General features: G+C 42.2%; 1 protein-coding gene across 1 annotated transcript in view; it reads left to right on the plus strand.

The window, feature by feature from the left end:
• The window catches only part of LOC138666614 (uncharacterized), a 139,892-nt gene that overhangs the window by 66,235 nt on the left and 49,239 nt on the right, over positions 1-24,418 (plus strand). Inside the window, exons 13-20 of the mRNA XM_069754810.1 lie at positions 4,506-4,613; positions 4,735-4,914; positions 4,998-5,121; positions 5,201-5,298; positions 16,268-16,417; positions 16,547-16,726; positions 16,802-16,925; positions 21,305-22,639. Coding sequence (XP_069610911.1) covers positions 4,506-4,613; positions 4,735-4,914; positions 4,998-5,121; positions 5,201-5,298; positions 16,268-16,417; positions 16,547-16,726; positions 16,802-16,925; positions 21,305-22,639 — 2,299 coding nt within the window. The remainder of the gene's footprint in view (positions 1-4,505; positions 4,614-4,734; positions 4,915-4,997; positions 5,122-5,200; positions 5,299-16,267; positions 16,418-16,546; positions 16,727-16,801; positions 16,926-21,304; positions 22,640-24,418) is intronic.

The raw sequence follows: 24,418 nt of genomic DNA on the forward strand, positions 1-24,418 counted from the left end.
TCATGTTGTATTCACAATAAATTTGGATTTTTTTTGGAAGCTGGATTTTCCTTTTTTTGCTACATTAAAACAATAGTATTGCTGTGTCTAAATGATTATGAACTTGTTTTTTTTGCATTATTTGAGGTCTGCAAGCAATGCATTTTTTTGTTATTTTGACCACTTCTAATTTTCAGAAAATAAATACAAAATGTATTGCTTGGAACTTTGGAGACCTGTTGTCAATATTTTATAGAATAAAAGAACAATTTACATTTTACTCCAAAATATACCTATAAAGAGAAAAATCAGACAAACTGAAAATTTTGCAGTGGTCTCTTAATTTTCGCCAGAGCTGTATAATAAATATCTGTCTTGGTCTGAGCGCCCTAATCAGTCGCACCTTTCCTTCCTTGTAATTTACACCCCTTCTGAGTGAGCGGATGGGTTCAGCACAGTCCCAGCAGACCATCTACCATCCTGTAGAACCTGTAAGACGTAGGACCTGGGTGACATCAGCATCACATGTCATTCCACATGACCGGTCAACCCCTGAACATGGAAGCAGGGATGGCGAATGGTGTGCGCTAAACACCGCATGCCCTGCTAACGTGGTTATGCCGGCAGCATAACCACATCAGGTTAGTGTACTTTGTTCTCAATCTCCTCCATTTGATCACCGGGTATTACACCAGGAGCGCCCCTCCTTTCTTCTCCCTTTGGACTCATCCAAGAGGTCACAAAATACTCCACAACAACATCCAAAGGACTGCAGGCCTCACTTGCCTCAGTTAAGGTCAGTGTCCATGACTCCACCATAGAAAGAGACTGGGAAAAATGCCCTGCATGGCAGAGTTCCAAGATGAAAACCACTGCTGAGCTGTAAGATAACATAAAGGCTCATATCAGTTTTGACAGAAATTATCTTGATGATCCCCAAGACTTTTGGGAGAATTCTCTATGGACTGACAAGACGAAAATAGAACTTTTTGGAAGGTGTATATCCTAATACATCTGGTGTAGTTGTAACACAAAATTTCAGAAAAGGAGCACCAAAAAAGCAGTAAAATATGGTAATGGTAGTGTGATGGTCTATGGCTGTTTTGCTGCTTCAGGACCTGAAAGACTTGTTTTGGTAATTGGAACCATGACTTCTGCTGTCTACCAAAAAATCTTGAAGGAGAATGTCCTTCCATCTGTTTGTGACTTCAAGCTGAAGCGCACTTGGGTTATGCAGCAGGATAATGATCCAGAACACGCCAGCAAGTCCACCTCTGAATGGCTTAAGAAAAACAAAATTAATACTTATGAGTGGTCTAGTCAAAGTCCTCACCTTAATCCGATTGAAATGATGTGGCATGACCTTAAAAAATGTGATTCATGCTTGGAAACCCTCCAATGTGGCTGAATTACAGCAATTTTGCAAAGATGAGTGGGTTAAAATTCCTCCTGAGCGTTGTAAAAGACTCATTGCCAGTTATCTCAAACGCTTCATTGCAGTTGTTGCTGCTAAGGGTGGCTTATTTAGTTATTAGGTTTTGGGGCAGTCACTTTTTCACACAGGCCCCTGTAGGTTTGGATTTCTTTTTCCCTAATAAGAAATACCTTAATTCAAAAATGGCATTTTGTGTTCACTTGTGTTATCTTTGTATGATATTTAAATTTGTTTCGGGATCTGTGTGATTAAGTGTGACAAACATGCAAAAGAATAGGAAATCAGGAAGAGGGCAAACACTTTCTCACACCACTTTAGGCAGCTGGTGGTAATGTAGTCATCGATGGACTCTGACCAAATATGTTATAGATCTGTAGTAAAAATGAAGATGTCGTCCTCGTTATGAAGTACTGTATTTTTTCAGATTATAAGACGCACTTTTGTTCCCCAAATCTGGGGGGAAAGTGGGGGTTGCGTCTTATAATCCGAATCTGATGTGCTGTAAAGGAGGGGGGGCAGCTCTGGAGTGGTGTTGAGGGGCTGGAGTGGGCTGGCTGCGGGCTGCAGAGACAGCGGGAGGTCCTGTGCTCCCGCTCATTAGCCTCATGTAATATTCACTGCACCCGCTGTCCATCACCTCGGTGCTGAAGCCGCGCCGAGTTGGTTGACAGGGGAGCGGCGCATATTGCATGTGCCTGCACTATCCCCCCCTCCAATCATGGATATGGACCCCCCCCCCGGCCCCATGGCTCTTCCTGTGTCTGTGCCGACATGTGATCGGCACAGTACAGTGATGTCCAGGTCACATGATCTGATGCCCGAGAAACAGGAAGCGCAACCGAGAAGCTGGGAGTACGGAGCCATCATCAGAAGGTGAGTTAAGTGTTTATTTTATCATGTGCCTGCCAGCAGCACAGGGGGGCATATAGTGACCAGGGGGGCCATGTTCCTGCCAGCAGCACAGGGGGGCATATAGTGACCGGGGGGGCCATGTGCTTGCCAGCAGCGCGGGGGAGCCATGTGCATGCCAGCAGCACAGGGGGGGCATATAGTGGCCGGGGGGGCCATGTGCCTGCCAGCAGTACAGGGGGGCCATGTGCCAGCACAAGCATGGGGGTTATATAGATACCAGGATGAGGGACATACCGTATATATGATTTGTAAGACAGACACTGGCATTATAAGACAGACCCCCATTTAACATAAAAAGATAAAAATAAATATTTTTTTCTCTTTTCTCCAAATTTGGGGGTGCGTCTTATAAAGCGAAAAATGCGGTAGTTATTTCTCATGTCACGTGTAATGAATATCACCTGCAGTATTGCTAATCCTGATCCCAGTGTCGGTAAATGAGAAATGAATTAACGTTATGGAAGATGAGTCTATGGGAAACATATTCAGCTGAAGAGTCCAAGGAAAAAACTGCTTGTTGTGTGTGGCCTCAAATATATAGGTTTTATTAGTAAATGTAAAGAAAAAAACTGACTACTATAAAATAATAAAAATAGTAATAGTTATATTAATTTTCCCCCACGATCCCTTAAGTTCACAGACCAAAGGGAACAATTAGTATATACAGTATATCAGACAATTATTTCACAGCAAAAAAAAACTCTGTACTTGTAAGATATATTAAAATGTAACCTTTAATAGTTAATTAAAAATACCACGTATATGTGAACAAAAATAGAACTAGCATCACCAAAAATGCTAAAGGGATGACAACAAATAAGCACCAAGGGGGAACAATGCCTCACCCTACAAGGTCGCTGTCCTATCCGTAACTTGTTGAGATTGACATCCTATATCTGTACAAATGGTATCCCCGCTCACTGATGGCTGACCCTTCTGGCCCTGCTTAACCATGGGTTAAGGTGACAATAACCACGATTATAACACCAAAAGATATACCAGAATTACTCAACAATTCAAAAAAATTCCTAATGCATCCACATAATTCATCTCATAGTGTATAAATGTAAGTGCTCTCTTATTGATCATAACATTAGATCCAACCAAAATTTATCTGGTCTGTACAAAGCAAAATGTTTAGCAACTACAGATTAAAATCCAAGACAACACAGGTTAATATGAAAGCGAATGTGTGAGAAGACTGTGGGGGACGCATAACTAATTTTTATCCTATTGTGGTAGTTGTTTGGACAAGTGATTGGGAGAAGCGAAGTCCTCCTTTTACAATCACATCTAAAGGTACCTTCACACATAACGATTTCGTTAACGATATCGTTGCTTTTTGTGAAGTAGCAACGATATCGTTAACGAAATCGTTATGCGTGACAGCGACCAACGATCACGCCCCTGCTGGGAGATCGTTGGTCGCTGGGAATGATCAGGTCCTTTTTTTTGGTCGCTGATCACCCACTGTCATCACTGGATCAGCGTGTGTGACGCCGATCCAGCGATGTGTTCACTGGTAACCAGGGTAAACATCGGGTTACTAAGCGCAGGGCCGCGCTTAGTAACCCGATGTTTACCCTGGTTACCATTGTAAAAGTTAAAAAAAACAAACAGTACATACTCACATTCTGGTGTCTGTCCCCCGGCGTCAGCTTCCCGCACCGACTGTGTCAGCGCCGGCCGGCCGTAAAGCAGAGCACAGCGGTGACGTCACCGCTGTGCTCTGCTTTACGGCCGGCCGGTGCTGACACAGTGCAGGGAAGCTGACGCCAGGGGACAGACACCGGAATGTAAGTATGTACTGTTTGTTTGTTTTTTAACTTTTACAATGGTAACCAGGGTAAACATCGGGTTACTAAGCGCGGCCCTGCGCTTAGTAACCCGATGTTTACCCTGGTTACCCGGGGACTTCGGCATCGTTGGTCGCTGGAGAGCTGTCTGTGTGACAGCTCTCCAGCGGACCACACAACGACCTAAACAGCGACTCTGCAGCGATCGGCATCGTTGTCTATATCGCTGCAGTGTCGCTAAATGTGACGGTACCTTAAGTCACGAGTGCAAAAAGTGGGTGTTAATTGTGTTATTACATGGGATCTTTATGATGTCACATTGGCTCATCTTCTCATTCAGGTCCCCACAAAATCGGGTTCTCTCAGTGAGGATCTTTTTATAGAAGAGAGTTTTTGTGATTGACCCATCAAGGATGGATATAGACAAGGAAAAGATGGCAGAGAGGATATTAAACATCATCCTAGAGATCATCTTCCGGCTTACTGGAGAGGTGAGAGATTCTGATGACATCACATTACATCATTCTTATCTATGAGAATAACAGATGGACAGAACTGGAGAGGTGAGGAATGTCTGTAGTGAGGTTTATTAATGTGTCTCTCCATAACCAGGATTACCCAGTAGTGAAGAAGACCTCTAATGAGCGCTGTCAGGCCTCTGTGTCTGAGGGATGGGCAAGACCCCTGAGCCGAACCACTGGGCCTCCACCACACGCCCTGATACATGAGGACATCAATGACCAAAAGATCCTAGAACTCACCTACAAGATAATTGAGTTGCTGACTGGAGAGGTGACACTCCTGGAAATACTGGGACATTAAACAGTAACTTTTTGAAGGAATCAGGGGAATAATGGAATTATTGTATTTGTCAGGTTCCTATAAGGTGTCAGGATGTCACAGTCTATTTCTCCATGGAGGAGTGGGAATATTTAGAAGGACACAAAGATCTGTACAAGAGCGTCATGATGGAGGTTCCCCAGCTCCTCACATCACCAGGTAATAGGACTAAATACACTCGGCCTATAATTATCTGTATGTAAAAAATTAATTCGGTCCCTGTATGTGTTTCCTCCAGTTCTATCCAGTAAGAGGACAACACCAGAGAGATGTCCCCGGCCTCTTTTGCCACAGGACTGTAAACAAGAAAATCCCGATGTTCCTCAGGATCATCAGGTAGATGGAGAGAAGGTGTCATGAGATCTCCCCTATGATGTGTAGACGGCTGTGAAGGTCTTGTGCTCAGTCTTGTTTTATCCTCCAGTATTATATGTTTTATACTTGTGTAATGAGAACGGTGGAGATGGCAGGATTAGAGCTGAACGTAGATGGGAATACTCCATCTGTCTGTGACTGTAAGACAGTTCTGTATTTAACCCAGTTTTTGGATTGTTTTTTTTTTTGCTTGTGTTTAACCCCTTTCTGCCATTAGACGTACTATTCCGTCCATGTGGGGTGGGCCCTACTTCCCAAGGCCGGAATAGTACGTCATAGGTGATCGGCCGCCGGGTGTCAGCTGCTTATCGCAAATGTGCCGGCGCGATGTGCCGGCGGTGCAGGGAAGCATCGCGCAGTTAGGGAAAAATAAAAAAATTAAAAAATTGTATTTATTTCCATTTTCCCATTAGGGTTAGGGCTAGGGTTTGGGCTAGGGTTGGGGCTATGGTTATGGTTAGGGTTAGGGCTAGGGTTAAGGCTACAGTTAGGGTTGGGGCTAAAGTTAGGGTTTGGATTACATTTGCGGTTGGGTTGGGATTAGGGTTAGGGGTGTGTCTGGGTTAGAGGTGTGGTTAGGGTTACCGTTGGAATTAGGGTTAGGGGTGTGTTTGGATTAGGGTTTCAGTTATAATTGGGGGGTTTCCACTGTTTAGACACATCAGGGGCTCTCCAAACGCGACATGGCGTCCGATCTCAATTCCAGCCAATTCTGCGTTGAAAAAGTAAAATAGTGCTCCTTCCCTTCCGAGCTCTCCCGTGTGCCCAAACAGGAGTTTACCCCAACATATGGGGTATCAGCGTACTCAGGTCAAATTGCACAACAACTTTTGGGGTCCAATTCCTCCTGTTACCCTCGGGAAAATACAAAACTGGGGGCTAAAAAATAATTTTTGTGGGAAAAAATTTTTGTTTTATTTTTACGGCTCTGCATTATAAACTTCTGTGAAGCACTTGGTGGGTCAAGTGCTCACCACACCTCTAGATAAGTTCCTTAGGGGGTCTACTTTCCAAAATGGTGTCACTTGTGGGGGGTTTCAATGTTTAGGCACATCAGTGGCTCTTCAAACGCAACATGGCGTCCCATCTCAATTCCTGTCAGTTTTGCATTGAAAGGTCAAACGGCGCTCCTTCCCTTCCGAGCTCTCCCATGCGCCCAAACAGTGGTTTACCCCCACATATGGGGTCTCAGAGTACTCGGGACAAATTGTGCAACAACTTTTTGGTTCCAATTTCTTCTCTTACCATTGGGAAAATAAAAAATTTGGGGCGAAAAGATAATTTTTGTGAAAAAAAAAATGATTTTTTATTTTTACGGTTCTGCATTATAAACTTCTGTGAAGCACTTGGTGGGTCAAGTGCTCACCACACCTCTAGATAAGTTCCTTAGGGGGTCTCCTTTCCAAAATGGTGTCACTTGTGGGGGGTTTCAATGTTTAGGCACATCAGTGGCTCTCCAAACGCAACATGGCGTCCCATCTCAATTCCAGTCAATTTTGCATTGAAAAGTCAAATGGCGCTCCTTCGCTTCCAAGCTCTGTCATGCGCCCAAACAGTGGTTTACCTCCACTTATGGGGTATCGGCGTACTCAGGACAAATTGTACAACAAGGTTTGGGGTCCATTTTCTCCTGTAACCCTTGGTAAAATAAAACAAATTGGAGCTGAAGTAAATTTTTTGTGAAAAAAAGTTAAATGTTAATTTTTATTTAAACATTCCAAAAATTCCTGTGAAACACCTGAAGGGTTAATAAACTTCTTGAATGTGGTTTTGAGAACCTTGAGGGGTGCAGTTTTTAGAATGGTGTCACACTTGGGTATTTTCTATCATATAGACCCCTCAAAATTACTTCAAATGAGATGTGGTCCCTAAAATAAAATGGTGTTGTAAAAATGAGAATTTGCTGGTCAACTTTTAACCCTTATAACTCCCTAACAAAAAAAAATTTTGGTTCCAAAATTGTGCTGATGTAAAGTAAATATGTGGGAAAAGTTACTTATTAAGTATTTTGTGTGACATATCTCTGTGATTTAATTGCATAAAAATTCAAAGTTGGAAAATTGCGAAATTTTCAAAATTTTCGCCATATTTCCGGTTTTTTTCACAAATAAACGCAGGTAATATCAAAGAAATTTTACCACTATCATGAAGTACAATATGTCACGAGAAAACAATGTCAGAATCACTAGGATCTGTTGAAGCGTTCCAGAGTTAAAACCTCATAAAAGGACAGTGGTCAGAATTGTAAAAATTGGCCCGGTCCATAATGTGCAAACCACCCTTGGGGGTAAAGGGGTTAAATCTTATTTCATTTATTTGTCATTTTTTAAGCAGTGTACTTTATTTTTAATATATTCTAAACATATCTACATCAAAGAGGAAAAGTATTCACTCAGTGTATGCCAAAGTGTAAGTAGTACCTATCACGTACTTTGAAAAGTTATCTGTGCATGTGAGCTAGTGTGCCACCCAGGACAGGCGTCTTGGAGACCTATCAAAATGGAGAGTGATCCAAATAAAGGGATTTGGTTACAGTTTCAACTCCTTTTATGCGCAGCATACTAATACTAAATTTAAACGAAAGTTGTTTTTTACTTGTCGATTTAGGAAACTATTGGCTTTTATGGTTCATCAGCAAAATATGTCTAATCTTGTTGTTAAGGTCAGAGCTATGGAGATGGCTCTATAGTAACGTCTGCGTTACTCATTGTTTTCAAGTGTATTATGACACTTTATACAAATCTAATTGCCTTGTTCATAAAATGAATAAAAGTGATTCTAGATTTAATACATCCCGACCAAACGGAGCACCTCCATAAATATCATAAGGGTACATTCCGTAATCCAACACTTTTCACTACGGCCTGAGAACAGCTGGGCATTAGCCTCATTTGATACCATGAAGGCATTTGATTCAGTAGAATGGCCATTTCATGCGACGTGTTCAAAACTTTTAATTTGGCACCAAATTCCGTAAAGAGATATATATTCTATTTGTGGCCCCTAAGGCTAAGGTAGTAGTGAATGGCCTGCTATCTGCATCTACTTCACTTGAAAGAGGAACCTGTCATGGCTTTCCCCTGCTTTATTTGCTCTGACTATTGAAGCATTAGCGATTAGCCTACACCCCACGCCACTATTTAAAGGCATATCTATAGCTGATCAGAATGATACCATTGGGTTATATGGTGATGACGTGATCATTTTAATGGATAGGGTCGAGGCCATTTTACCTTATGCTATCTCTACTATAGATAGATAGATAGATAGATAGATAGATTTTCAGGCCTTTCAACAAACTGTAACAAGTCAGCCTAAATGCCTCTTTCATGTGGGCCTTCCACCTATTTAGATTCTTTGTAACTTACCTGTGGTCACACATTTTAAATATCCAGGGATCAACATTTATCAAGACAGTAAAAGAAATCTCTCTTCTAACATTCTGCCTCTATTCGATTATGCTAAACTGAAGTTTAATCTCTGCGCTAAACTAATTTTATCAGTTCCAGTACGCAAAAACCTAATTGAGATGATATTCTTGCAAAAATTCAGTTCTACTTTTTCACAACACTAAACTCGCTAATGTCTTCATTTGTGTGGGGTAGTTCTCTGCCCAAACTTAAATTATCTACCCTTCAAAGACTAAAAAAAGCTTGGGGGTACTGCATCGCCAACTTCTTTTTATATTACATAGCAGGCCAGCTAAAGACACTAAGTAGTTTGATGCCAGATTCTCAACTGCCAAATTCATAGCTGTCTAGTAGGATTTTTGTAGCTTGATAAACCTGACCGTCCTAAAATGTTGCCTGTGCTCATGATGGCACAGTTAGTCTGAAGACAGGCGAAACGAGTATCAAATACTCATATTTTAGCGGACATGCCTCTATCGCAGAACCCTTACTTTCTATCCATGGTCTTCTCCATTTTTAGAGCACACAAAACGTCCTTTTACTTGGTGACCTTATTGACCAAAATATACTGTTATTTTACTATCAGTTGAGGAATAAATATGAAGTAACGAGATCCCAATTTTTTTAGATCTCCTAAATTAAGGTCTGCTCTCCAATCACAATTGCATTCACAAAATGCAAGGGTAATCATATCTACCTTCCCTTTGATAGCAAACCCGAAAAGAATTAAGGCAACCACACTAACATAGAAGGGGTGCCAGGATGCACATATAGGGGTTCAGTGCATATAAATACAAATAACCAAAACGAAAAAAAGAGCACCAGCAGAACCAGTATAACAAATATATAATAGTTTATTAAACAAAAAAGGGGAATTAAAAACATATATCGCAACAGGAGCGCTAGACAAACGACAGGGAACACACCACAAAGGGTGGCAACATGGTGTCCACCAGGCAAACCTTTGTACAGAGATAATAACTATAGCACACCTATACAATATATGGCCCAATATAAAGCAGCAGTGCAAAGCCAATGGGGGTGCGTGGGTACGTACCAACAGCTATAAAGCACCAACAGGGAGCTATGTCCGAAAAAGGAGGACGAGCACAAATGAGCATGAAGTATGATACAAAAAGGTTTACCTGCAGAGACCACGGTGTCACCCACCCCAACGCGCGTTTCGGCTCCGTGCCTTCTTCTGGGGGTATGGCATTAAGAATAACAGGCAGGGTTTTAAAGGCTGAAACAGCCAATCCAAATGGCCGTAACACAAATGCCCATGAATCGGCGCATGCGCTGTCGGCCGCATCCAGAAGGCAGCGCGACACCGAGGGCGTCAAGCAAGACCAGGACCCACGTCACCGGATACGCCCACGTGAGGTCACATGAGCGGAACAGATGGCGGGGATCCAGCCAAGCCGAAGGAGACGCCGTCAGCATCGCCTGGCAACGGAGCGCCGGCGCCCATGCGCACTGGGTCAGATGAGTGTATATAAGAACGGCATACAGAACAATGTCATAAACTAACAAAAGCCCATTAAAATATCAAACGCAATTATTAACCATTGCGGGCAAATGAACAGAAAGGACAAATAGAAAATAATAAATATAAAATAGGGGACAATTAAAGTGCAAGGTGCAATGTGACATAAATAGTACAAATACAGCTGACAATACCAAATATACATCATGGAGGAGGCACAAATCACTGTAGCCAATAAAATATCAATGTATTTAAACAATTCGGCAATAACAATAGTCATGTGATAACAAGCCGTGTCTCAAATACACAGCAATACATAATAAATATATGCTGAGCATATGAAGGAAAAGTGTGTAACGTGCATTAGTCTTCATAGAAAATCGATGTCCCGTAATAGTCCAAAGATAATGGTGCACAGTCAAATGCCCACGATAATGATCAATCCAAAAAGACCTAAAATCTAGAAAATAAAAAACAAGAAAAAAGTTAATAAAAACAAATAAACAATAACAATGCCAATTAAAAAGTGTGGCCATGATGATCAAAGGAAAGAGGCAAAACTAAGTGTTTCGTTAAGGCCCAAAGGATGGAGTGTCTGAAGTCTCCATATCCATCGTGCTTCCTTCTGCGCCAAAAGGCGGCTCAAATCCCCACCTCGCAAATTAGTTATAAGATGGTCAATGCCCTTAATCCTGAAACCAGAGGGATCACAAGAATGGTGTAATTTAAAGTGTCTAGGGATGGTCTTTAAACACTCCACATTGTCCACCTTGGCAGCCGCCAAGATATCCCGGACATGCTCACGTGCCCTAATTTTGAGGGCACGTGTTGTGAGCCCCACATATATTTTATTGCAAGGGCATGTCCCATGATATACCACCATTGTGGTCAGACAATTGATGGTATGCGTAATGGTAAATTCACGACCATCTGATGCAAAAAAGTGAGTGGCAGAGTCACCTTTGATAGGTATTCTTAAATCGCAAGATCCGCAAGTAGAAGCAGTGGGATGAAACTGAATGGGAGGAGACACAGATTAGATATTAGAAAAATCTTTTTGACAGGGTGATCAATGAGTGGAAGAGGCTGCCACAAGAGATGGTGAGTTCTCCTTCCATGGAAGTCTTCAAACAGAGGCTGGACAGACATCTGTCTGGGATGATTTAGTAAATTCTGCTTTGAGCAGTGGGTTGGACCAGATGACCCAGGAGGTCCCTTCCAACTCTTACCATTCTATGATTCATATCAGCCTGCACACATACATGGTATCAATAGGTATTTGTTCTACTTCACTGAAGGCGAAAGACAAGTAGGGAGCTCCTTATTCCCACAGTTAATGAGGAGCACTAGGAGGAGATCTTGCAATCCCCAACCTGTATGACTCAACTACCGTATATATTATTCACCAAGACTACATAACCCCATGAAGATCGTACCGAATGGGTAGAGTAACCCTTTCAAAATGTTTTTCAGTGTCACACCTTAAACATAGATTTCTAGCACATGGTTTGGGTTTGTTAAATTATTCTCTCCTTCTGGCAAAGTATTGTCACCTTCCTATCTTCCTTGATATCCATTCCCGTTCCACTAGATCATAAAATATGTTTATTTGGAGTAATAGAACAGGAAATATGGAGTCATCATACCAGAATCTTTCGGCTTGGTTCCCATTGCGTTAATGGGAACGCGCTAACGGACAGTGTTGCACGGCGAAATTAACGCTGTGTAACGCGTCCGTTAGCGCGCCCATTCACGGCAATGGGAACGCGCAGCACTAGCGCGTGCCATGTTCGGCACGCGCTAGCGACGCGCCGGTGTTTCCTGGCGCGCCGCGGACGCTGCTTGCAGCGTCCGAGGCGCGCCCGCGGTCCGTTCCCCGCTCTCGCAGATCGGGGATCTGCGAGAGCGGGGACGTTACCGCGACCCCGGGACGCGGCCACATTAAAAACATTGCGTTAGCGCAACCCGCTAGCGCTAAACGGGTTGCACTAACGCAATGTGACCCTAGCCTTAGAGAAACTTTACTTCTTGACAGGAAATTGATAGCTGCAAGATGGATGGGTAATTCTCCCCCAATGTTAATAGTCTGGGTTGATTCCGTAAACACAGCAATCACATATGAGAAAACAATGTATCAAAATAGAGGATGTCCTCAGGGTATGTGACATATGGAACTCATCGCTGCATGCTCTTTCACAGTTGAGGTATTATTTATATTACCTGTTAAAGGTTACATATACGGTAGTTTGGAAATGTAGGTCGGACTCTTAAGGAACCGTCACACTAGACGATATCGCTAGCGATCCGTGACGTTGCAGCGTCCTGGCTAGCGATATCGTCCAGTGTGACAGGCAGCAGCGATCAGGCCCCTGCTGTGCTGTCGCTGGTCGGGGAAGAAAGTCCAGAACTTTGTTTCATCGCTGGACTCCCCGCAGACATCGCTGAATCGGCGTGTGTGACACCGATTCAGCGATGTCTTCGCTGGTAACCAGGGTAAACATCGGGTTACTAAGCGCAGGGCCGCTTAGTAACCCGATGTTTACCCTGGTTACCATCCTAAAAGTAAAAATAACAAACGCTACATACTTACCTACCGCTGTCTGTCCCCGGCGCTCTGCTTCTCTGATCTGGCTGTGAGCACAGCGGCTGGAAAGCAGAGCGGTGACGTCACCGCTCTGCTTTCCGGCTGCCCGGCGCTCACAGCCAGACCAGAGAAGCAGAGCGCCGAGGACAGACAGCGGTAGGTAAGTATGAAGCGTTTGTTTTTTTACTTTTAGGATGGTAACCAGGGTAAACATCGGGTTACTAAGCGCGGCCCTGCGCTTAGTAACCCGATGTTTACCCTGGTTACCGGCATCGTTGGTCGCTGGAGAGCGGTCTGTGTGACAGCTCTCCAGCGACCAAACGGCGACGCTGCAGCGATCCGGATCGTTGTCGGTATCGCTGCAGCGTCGCTTAGTGTGACGGTACCTTTACAGTGGACAGCAAACTGTTTTATTGTTATTTCTCAATGATTTAAATTCTGAGCTTGTTTTTCAGATTTGGTAACGTGTATAGTGTTTATATGTTTCTTCAACACAAATCTGGTTTTAATTGACTTGCTAGTATAAAACTATGCAATGATATGTGTACCTGAGCATATCCTTTATATACAGTACGGTACGGAAGGTATTCAGACCTCTTTAAATTTTTCACTCTTTTTTTTTCATTGCAGCCATTTGGTAAATTCAAAAAAGTTTATTTTTCTTCTTATTAATGTACACTCTGCTCCCCATCTTGACTGAAAAAAAAACAAAAATGTAGAAATTTTTGCAAATTTATTAAAAAAGAAAAACTGAAATATCACATGGTCATAAGTATTCAGACCCTTTGCTCAGTATTGAGTAGAAGCACCCTTTGGGCTATTACAGCCATGAGTTTTCTTGGGAGTGATGCAACAAGATTTTCACACCTGGATTTGGGGATCCTCTGCCATTCTTACTTGCAGATCCTCTTCAGTTCCATCAGGTTGGAGGGTGAACGTTGGTGAACAGCCATTTTCAGCTATCTCCAGAGATGATTGGGTTTAGTTCAGGACTCTGGCTGGGCCAGTCAAGAATGGTCACAGAGTTGTTCTGAAGCCACTCCTTTGTTATTTTAGCTGTGTGCTTAGGGTCATTGTCTTCCTGGAAGGTGAACCTTCGGCCAAGTCTGAGGTCCAGAGCACTCTGGAAGAGGTTTTCATCCAGGATATCTCTGTACTTGGCCGCATTCATGCTTCCTTCAATGGCAACCAGTCGTCCCGTCCCTGCAGCTGAAAAACACCCCCATAACATGATGTTGCCACCACCATGTTTCACTGTTGGGATTGTATTGGGCAGGTGATGAGGAGAGCCTTCACACATACCACTTAGAATTATCACCAAAAAGGTCTATCTTTGTCTCATCAGACAAGAGAATCTTATTTCTGATAGTCTGGGAGTCCTTTATGTGTTTTTTAGCAAACTATGCAGGCTTTCATATGTCTTGCACTGAGGAGAGGTTTCAGTTAGGCCACTCTGCCATAAAGGCCTGACTGGTGGAGGGCTGCATTGATAGTTGACTTTGTGGAACTTTCTCCCATCTCCCTACTGTATCTCTGGAGCTCAACCACAGTGATCTTGGTGTTCTTCTTTACCTCTCTCACCAAGGGTCTTCTCCCATGATCGCTCAATTTGGCTGGATGGCCAGGTCTAGGAAGACTTCTGGTGGTCCCAAACTTCTTCCATTTAAGGATTATGGAGGCCACTGTGCTCTTAGGAACCATGAGCACTGCAGAAATTCTTTTGAAACCTTGGCCAGGTCTGTGCCTTGCCACAATTCTGTCTCTGAGCTCCTTGGCAAGTTCCTTTGACCTCATGATGCTCATTGGTCGAACATGCATTGTGAGCGTGAGGTCTTATATAGATAGGTGTGGGCCTTTCCAAATCAAGTCCTATCAGTTTAATTAAACACAGCTGGACTCCAATAAAGGAGTAGAACCATCTCAAGGAGGATCACAAGGAAATGGACAGCTTGTGACTTAAATATGTGTGTCTGAGCAAAGGGTCTGAATACTTATTACCATGTGATATTTCAGTTTTTCTTTTTTAATAAATTTGCAAAAAATTTCTACATTTCTGGGTTTTTCCAGTCAAGATGGGGTGCAGAGTGTACATTAATTAGAAAAAATTACCTTTTTTGAATTTACCAAATGGCTGCAGTGAAACAAAGGGTGAAAAATTTATAGGGGTCTGAATACTTTCCGTACCCACTGTACATCTTTTGAAGAACTGTCCTGGGTCGTCTGCTGAGCATGATCCGGTAACTTCTGGCTGTGGGTTAGTTTCCCTCACTGTTGGACCACAGCCTGTGTTGTCTCTGTCCAACTGCTAATGATGATGCTCTTGTCAGGTGTTTTAACTTTCTTGTTTTGGTTTGTCATATCACATCTTGGGATGGGTTATTTTTACTTACCTGGCACATGCAATCTTTGCTGTCTATATTCCAAATTAGGTGGATGTTTCGTGTCCCAGCTCCCCAGTGGAGGATTATCTTGCTATGTTTTTCTGTATTCCGTCTCCTACGGTTTGCTTGCGTGTTCCCCGTCTCTGCGCTTTTCCCTTTAGTTATATTTAAGATCTGTGGGTTTTCACTTATACCAAAGGTCTTTTTGAGTTCCTTTCTTTTTTAATATATTACTTTGTGAACATGTCTTTAGCTTTGTGTCTCATCCTCTTTCTCTGTGCACTTTCTTTTGAGGCTGTTTCAGGTTACTCTGTGTAAAGTTAAGGGTGCAGTTAAGAAAAATATTTAGAATTGAGAGTCCTCAGTAGTTGATACCTTTTAATGGCTAACTGAAAAGATGGTAATAAATTGCAAGCTTTCGAGACTACACAGGTCTCTTCATCAGGCATAGACTCCGCAGTTAAGAACACTCAGGGTCAGCCAACATTGTTTGGGGGCGCCATTGTGTCATTTTAGAAGGACAACATCTGAGGTCAGGCAAGAACAAATCAGGGTCAGGTTAGGAATTTTCATAGTCTGTGTATATGAACCTGAGGTGTGCAGTTTAAACATCTCCCTTGGTTTGTTCATCCCCATGAGAGTATAAGGGCTCAATCACAACGAGAACAATGCATATTGTTTTAGTTACCTACGTTACCTTAATCTTTTGGAATACCTGTATTGTTGTGTAGCAATTTTCAATAAAACGATTAAAAAAATGGCGAGTGGTGGCTGCGAGAAGTTTGGAAGTGTGGTGTGGTGTGGATATGTGAGATGATTGTGCGCTTAGTTCATTTTCAGCCTATAGTAGTAGTAGTGTATGGACAAGTGTTTGTGAGAAGTGCAGTCCCCCTTTACAATCACATCCAAGTCAGCAAGTGGGTGATGTTTATGACATTCCAGGTTATACGATCTGAGAATACAACATCTATACGTTCTATCTCCTGATAATACGGAGAACATATCTCCAGTAATTGTGATATTACATGAGATCTTTATGATGTTACATCATCATCTTATTCCCATTCAGGTCTTTACAATAGTGCATCCTCTCAGTGGAGATCTTCTATGTAAGAACATTTTCCTGATTGACCCGTTAAGCATGAATATGGACAAGGAGAAGATGGCGGAGAGGATATTACACCTCATCCTAGAGATCTTCTTCTGGCTTACTGGAGAGGTGAGAGATTCTGATTATGTCACATTACATCATTCTTATCTATGCAAATAACAGATGGACATAACTGGAGAAGTGAGGACCCTGGAAATGTCTGTAGTGAAATTTAATAATGTCTCTCTCTTTGTCCAGGATTACCCAGTAGTGAAGAAGACCTCTAGTGAGTTCTGTCAGGCCTCTGTGTCTGAGGGATGGGAAAGACCACTAAGCCCAATCAAGCAGCCTTCATATCACCCCCTGATACATGAGGTCATCAATGACCAGAAGATCCTAGAACTCACCTACAACATCATTGAGCTGCTGACTGCAGAGGTGACACTACTGTAAATGCTGTGACATTATACAGTAACGGGATCTGGGGGATGACGGTATGATTGTATTTGTCAGGTTCTTATAAGGTGTCAGGATGTCGCCATCTACTTTTCCATGGAAGAGTGGGAGTATTTAGGAGAACACAAAGATCTGTACAAGGACGTCATGATGGAGGTTCCTGAGCGCCTCACATCAACAGGTAATTCACAGGACTAAATACACATGGCCTATAATATCAGTATGTAAAGAATGAATTCAGTCCCTGTATGTGTTTCCTCCAGTTCCATTATATCTCCCCACACTGCTCGTCTACGTGACGTCCCCTTTCATCTTACACTATACTATGCCCTCTTTCACAACCCCTCCTTTATTGTCCCATAATGTCCTCCATTGCCCCATAATATCCCCTGGAAAGTAATACCAAACACAAAACAAATTTCATCTTTAGTGTCTCCTGGAGATCTTATTGGTGCCCGCTGCATCCTCGCCACCACGGTGGTCTGGCTCCAGCAGCAGTGTGATGAGATAAGTGACGTGCTGACCTGACCATGCAAATGTAAGCCGGGACATGTATTCATATCTAAACAACATGAATACATTTCAATATACTATGGAGGGAGCGGTGTCTCCCTCCCTTTCAGCTCCAAGGCACATCCTTTAGTGTGTCGTATGTGGCCTATGGGGCCATATGTTGTGCAGGCCTGCTCTAATTACCCCGGAGATGTCACAGTTTTTATCTACAGTAGTTATAGCACAAGTTTCTCTCAGTTAATACCTTTCTTCCGTAGCCAGTTTTCTCCCCCATATTTCTAATCTGATATGTGTCACTTGATGTAGTAAATAACTGTAAAATAATTCACCTGATCCAAGTGATTTTGTGATTGTTTTTTTTCCATGACACATTGTATTTTTAATTTGTTGTAATTTTAGGTTAATTTGTTTTGAGTTTCTTTATGAAAAAATCTGAAATTTGCCAAAAAGTTTTAGGTTGTGTGCACACGATGCAGATTTGGTGCAGAATTTTCTGCATAAAATCTGCACTAAATCTGCATCTCCTGGCAGAATCCGCAGGTGCGTTTTTGATGCGTTTTTGATGCGTTTTTTATGCGTTTTTTACCAATGGATTTCTATTATGGAGGGTGCAGAAACTCTGCAGAACTGCACAAAAGAAGTGACATGCACTTCTTTGAAATCTGCAGCGTTTCTGCGCAGATTTTTCTGCACCATGTGCACAGCTTTTTTTTTCACATTGATTTACATTGTACTGTAAATCACAGTGCAGTTCTGCAGCGTTTCTGCTGCAGAAAAATCTGCTGCAGTTCTGCACTAAATCTGCATCGTGTGCACATACCCTTAAAGAATTAGAAAAGTTCAAACATTGATTTTTGTATGCCTTGAAAGCAAATATTGATACCACACAAAATATCTAATAAATAGCATTTACCGTATTTCTTCTTTACAGCATTTTTCAAACACCCTTTTTATATTTTTAGGATTTCAAAAGACTTAAACAACCAGTTATCATATGTTCAAGGAAATTTACAAAACCTATTTTTGGGGACCAAATTACTTTAAATAAATTAGTGGGATGCATTAAAAGAGGCATAGATGCTCATGATGAGAACATAGTTTTGCCTCTATACAAGTCACTACTGCACCCACCCTTAGAATACTGCAGACAGTTATAGTCTCCAGTGTATAAGAAGGACATAGCTGAACTACAGCGGGTGCGGAGAAGAGCAACTAAGGTTAATAAGGGAACGGGTGAAGTATAATACCAAGACCGATTATTAAAGTTTGGGTTATTCAGTGTGGAAATATGAAGGCTTAGGTGCAATCTTATTATATTGTACAAATATATGTGGGGACAGTGAAGAGATCTTTCTAATGATTTTTTTACAACTAGACCTGCGACAGAGACAAGTGTGCATCCTCTACGTCTAGAGGAAAGGAGGTTTAATGATAATCACGGACAGTGATACTATGGAACTCTCTGACACATTATGTTTCAATAGAAGATTCACTACTAAAATTCAAGAAAGGTCTGGATGCCTTTTTTGAAAAATATATTATAGTTTATGGATATTATAATCTTTGAGAGAACGTTGATCCATGGAACTAGTCTGATTGCTGTATGTGGAGTCGAGAAGGAATTTTTTCCTTAATATGGAGTCATTAATAATAATCTTTATATAGCGCTAACATCTTCTGCAGAGCTTTGCAGGTTGCACACATCATCATCGCTGTCCCTGTTGGGGCTCACAATATAAATTCCCTATCAGTATGTCTTTGGAATGTGGGAGGAAACCAGAGTACCCGGAGGAAACCCACGCAAACACAGAGAGAATATACAAACTCTTTGCAGATGTTGTCCTTAGTGGGGTTTGAACCCAGGACTCCAGCGCTGCAAGGCTGCTGTGCTATCCACTGCGCCACCGTGCTGCCTGTCATTACTGTCTGTCCCATTGGGTTTTTACCTTCCTCTGGATCAACATGTTGAGCTATAGGTTAAACTCGATGGACTTAATTCTACCTTGAACCTTAAAACTGTGAATAATACACTTAAAAGGTTAAATTTCTTGTATCACAATAATTAACAAAAATTGCAATGAAAAAGTTAAAAAAAAACAGAAATTCAATATATTGTTGAAGTATTCCCAATTTTTTTCAATTTCACAAGTGGAAATAGAAAAAAATTGACCCTATAATATATTTTCCAATTTCTCCTGAATCGGACAATATCATACTTTTTTTGTCACATAGCAGAGCTCAGAAGGGAAGGAACACAATTTGGCTATGGGAATTCAGATTTTGCTGGAATAGATTGAGGGCACCATTTGAAGATCACCGAAGGTGCCAAAATTGTGGAAAAACAGAACAGTAGAAAAGCGCATAAAGTGACTGTGTTACCCTCATAGACAGGGCCGGCGTCAGCACCCGGCGCACCCGGGCAAATGCCGGGGCCCTGGCAAGACGGGGGGGCCCATTTATGGTAGTACACGTCAGCGTCACTCACTACATCCACATCGCCCGGCGGCGCCTTGGCTGCAGGGGGCACAGTCAGCTCTGTCTGAGGCCGTTTCGCTGGCGCCTGGCGCTGCGCAGCTGCAATAGCAGCAGCAATACTCACCTCTGCCGGCCCTCACCATGGATACAGAAGACACTTCCGGGTCGCTGGGTCATCTCCTCTCCTGTTACATCCGGTCGGTGGGCTCATCATCCTAGAGCAAGAAGGAGAGGACAGAGAGAGAGCCGTTCAGAGTCGGACCGTTCGCTGGCGCCGCTGAAGCCTTCCACTCCAGTCCAGCGTCCACCATCCAGGACATGAGGAGAGGACAGGTCTGGCAGCGCCAAGCAGGAGGAGAAGACTAGCAGCAGCTGCAGCCTGCAGTGAGGACGGTGTACGGTCGGTGCACCCTCTCCTGCTGTGTCCACAACGAGGGGGCCGGCGAAGCAGTGAGTGAGTCAGTGACTCATCTTCGGTGAGGGGGGTGGGTGAGGGTCCCGTCCCAACGCTGCACTTTGCAGGGAGGGGAGGGGGAGTGGAATATGGGATGCAGGCTGGCTGCTGCTGAGCCTGGCTGGGTCTGCTGCGTGACACCCTCAAATTAATAAAGCTCATTCAGGAGCAAGATGGGCAGAAAGCTGCGCGCAGTGCCAGTGATTATGTAGGTGTTGCACTGTCCCCAGGCCGGGTGTAATGTGCTGGACGTGGTTTTGGGAGCTCCGGGGCCACTGTGACGTGATCTCAGGGGGATTCCGGGGCACCCCCCTTTCTTAACCCTTTGCAGACCCGGCGACTTTAATAATATTATTATTATTATTATTATTGCTTGTCTCCTTTCCATCTTCTTATGTTGCGTTTTCTTCCCGTCCCCTGTGGTTCTATCCGGATTTAGCATTTTGTTATTTTACTTTTTGAAGTACGAGCTGTAGATGTGACTGACTGCGTTATATTCCCATATAATACGGTGAAAACGGGGAAAAAAAATTCATAGCTATTGCTCATGTAAGAAGTTAATTCTGGCATTGTACTATACTGTTTTATTTCTTATCTGTGCATCATGAATCGTGGTATGAATGTGTTAAAGGGGGGGTTGGGGGGGCCCACTGAGACTCGTTCGCCCGGGGCCCTCAAAAACCTGGAGCCGGCCCTGCTCATAGAATTCATCTTTAGGAGTGTGACTATTTTGACTCCACAGCTAATCTCTGAAAACAAGCATGCAGTTGATCCTGGAGAGTGAAAATTGCAGATATGCCATTTTAGTGCCCAATAAGCGGTGCCCAGCTTGTGCTTCTGGATACGCTGCTACAGCAATGCTAAAAATGTGGATGGAAGCCGTATTTGAGCAGACAGCAGGACTCCGAAACGAGGGGTTTGGCTTTGGGAGAACAGATTTTGCTGGATTGGTTCATGGGTGTTGTTTTTCAAGGTTTGCTGTTATATTGTTAACTGTTTTTGTCTTGGTAAATAACTTAATTTTGCTTCATAACATGCAGTTTCTTGGGTAATTTAGAAATGTTATGAAACCATAATTCAACATAGTTTATTAAAAAAATATTCTTTATTCTTGGCAGGTGACTGCTTCAAGAGTTCAGAGGGACAACTGACATCTTCAATTTTTAAATCAGATGACCTTTCTATCACTCAAGATATAGCTGACATGTATGCCACTGTTCCAGAAATGCAGTCATCCTTTCACAGCAAAGATCTATCATCTAATCCTTTTAAACAGGTCCTGTCTTCTGATTCATCACAGATTATTAAGAAAAATAAAAGTCACAAAAGAGGTGGTAAAAATCTGACTGCTCTTACAGCACACAAGCAATTTTCAAGTGTAGAATGTGAAAAAAGTTTTTCCCTCAAAACATCTTTTGTTTCAGATCCAAAAATTCACGTAGAGGAGAAAAGATTTTCTTCTTCCGAGTGTGGGAAATATTTTAATCCGAAATTAGAGCATGTTAGGCAAAAAAGAGTTCAGACAAGGAACTCAGAATGTGGGAAATGTTTTGCAAGTAAGTCAAAACTTGTTGCACATCAGAGAACTCAAGCAGGAGAGACACTATATTTATGTTCACAGTGTGGGAAACATTTTAACAAGAAATCAAATCTTATTAAACATCAGAGAACTCACACAGGAACAAAGCCATTTTCATGTTCAGAATGTGGTAAATGTTTTCCAGATAAATTTTATCTTGTTACACATCAGAGGACTCACACAGGGGAGAAGCCGTTTTTATGTTCAGAATGTGGAAAATGTTTTGCAGATAAATCGTATCTTGTTAAACATCAGAAAATTCACACAGGGAAGAAGCCATTTTCATGTTCAGAATGTGGTAAATGTTTTGCAAATAAATCGTATCTTGCTACACACCAGAGAACTCACACAGGGGAGAAGCCATATTCATGTTCAGAATGTGGTAATTGTTTTGCAGATAAATCATATCTTGTTACACATCAAAGAACTCACACAGGTGAGAAGCCATATTCATGTTCAGAATGTTGGAAATGTTTTTCAAATAAATCAAGTCTTGTTACACATCAGAGAATTCACACAGGTGAGAAGCCATTTCAATGTTCAGAATGTGGTAATTGTTTTGCAGATCAATCAACTCTTATTAAACATCAGAGAACTCACACAGGGGAAACACCATTTTCATGTTTAGAATGTGGGAAATATTTTTCAAATAAATCAAGTCTTGTTAAACATCAGAGAACTCACACGGGTGAGAAGCCATTTCAATGTTCAGAATGTGGGAAACATTTTAACCAGAAATCACATCTTGTTACACATCAAAGAACTCACACTGGGGAGAAGCCATTTCCATGTTCAGAATGTGAGAAATATTTTACCAACAAAAGGAGTCTTACTAAACATCAAATATCCCACAAAAGGAGAAGCCATTATCATACCTAGAAGGTGGAAAATGTTTTACCTGTAAATCGTATTTTATTGACTGCAAAAGAAAACACACAGGTGTAAACCATATATTTTTGGCGAACGACAAGGATAGACATAACCAATAGTCTAAGTAACAACTAAGAAGTAAACGAGAAAGTAAGTTAGAACTTAAATTGGAATTAAAACGTGAAGTTATTAATACAGGAAAGAAATATATCTTGGTACCGTGTTACCCAGTAGATAGAAAAATATTTAGAATTGAGAGTCCTCAGTGGTTGATACCTTTTAATGGCTAACTGAAAAGATGGTAACATCTTTTTTTTTCTATACTATGTTGTGCATAAATATGTGATTCTTCAGAATTTGTTTTAGTCTTTGCCTGATGAAGAGACGCATGTAGTCTCGAAAGCATGCAATTTGTTACCATCTTTTCAGTTAGCCATTAAAAGGTATCAACCACTGAGGACTCTCAATTCTAAAAAGTTATTAATATACATCTGTAATCTGAAAATCAAATTAAATGCAATATTCCTTTGAATATTTCAGTTACATATTTATATATTCACTATTTGGAGGACAAGAGTATTGCAACATCTCCCCTTTAACCTACCAAAAATACCCAATATTTCCTCCTCCCTCTTCTTCCTAACTCCCAATCTCAGCGATCAACCATTCATCAGTCTCTTTCAATCCACAATCTCCATGTCTTTAAGTTTTCTGTACTACAATAATAAACTTGTTCATATTGCAAATTGCTATGTACATGTGCGATCCATTTCTTCTTTGTTAGAACATCTGGTGTTATCCATTCCAATTAAAATAAAATGTCTCCCACTCCCCACATCCCTTATCTAAATTTGTAATGCTGGGGTAAGATTATCGATTCAGAGACCTCATGTACGGAAATATTAGGGCTACAGCAACATCACATATTTTATACAGAAGAATAGCGGGATATCCATAGTTCTTTATACAATGATATATACCATATTTTTCAGACTATAAGATGCACTTTTTTCCTCCAAAAATTTGGAGGTAAATGGGGGTGCGTCTTATAGTCCAGATGTACCTGCTTTAGATGGGGAGGTGGGGGAACGGCAGCTGTGGAGCAGTCGGTCACAGGAGGCAGGAGCAGTTGCTGCTGCTGTTAACCCTTGTATCTGTTATTAAAGAGAAATGAATATTCACTGCTCCCCATGCCCATAATGCCTCTCACTTCTATGCACTGAAGCCAGCACTGAGATGTGGGAGTGACTATAGGCGTGTGGAGCAGTGAATATTAATTTCTCTTTAATAGCAGGCACACTGATAGCCACAGCAGCCAGCTTCCTGCAGCGTCTGGGCCCTCACATGTGCCCGCTATTAAAGAGAATGAATATTCACTGCTACCCACGCCCATGGGAGTAGAGAGCAGTGAATATTCATTCCCTTTAGTAGCGGACACACGTGATTGCCCAGCTGCTGCAGGATGCCTGCGGCTAACACTGTGCATGCTATTAAAGTGAAAATAATATTCACTGCTCCACACTCCCATAGTCCCGGGTGTGATGAGCCGCGAGTAACCTGGAAGCTGTCCTCGGCTTATAAGAAGCGCATGATTTCACTGCCATGCGCTGTTTACAAGCATAAATCGACTGCTGCAATCAGGACAGGACGCTGTGAAGGAGCGCAGGGAATACATGTAGAAAGGTTTGGGATTTTTTTATTTTTTCTGATGGGGCCATATATAACAGGACCAGGATGGGGATGAGAGGGCCATGCATACCAGGATGAGGAAGAAGGTGCTATG

Source organism: Ranitomeya imitator, chromosome 2 (assembly GCF_032444005.1).
Source record: "Ranitomeya imitator isolate aRanImi1 chromosome 2, aRanImi1.pri, whole genome shotgun sequence".
In the NCBI taxonomy this organism is placed as follows: Eukaryota; Metazoa; Chordata; class Amphibia; order Anura; family Dendrobatidae; genus Ranitomeya; species Ranitomeya imitator.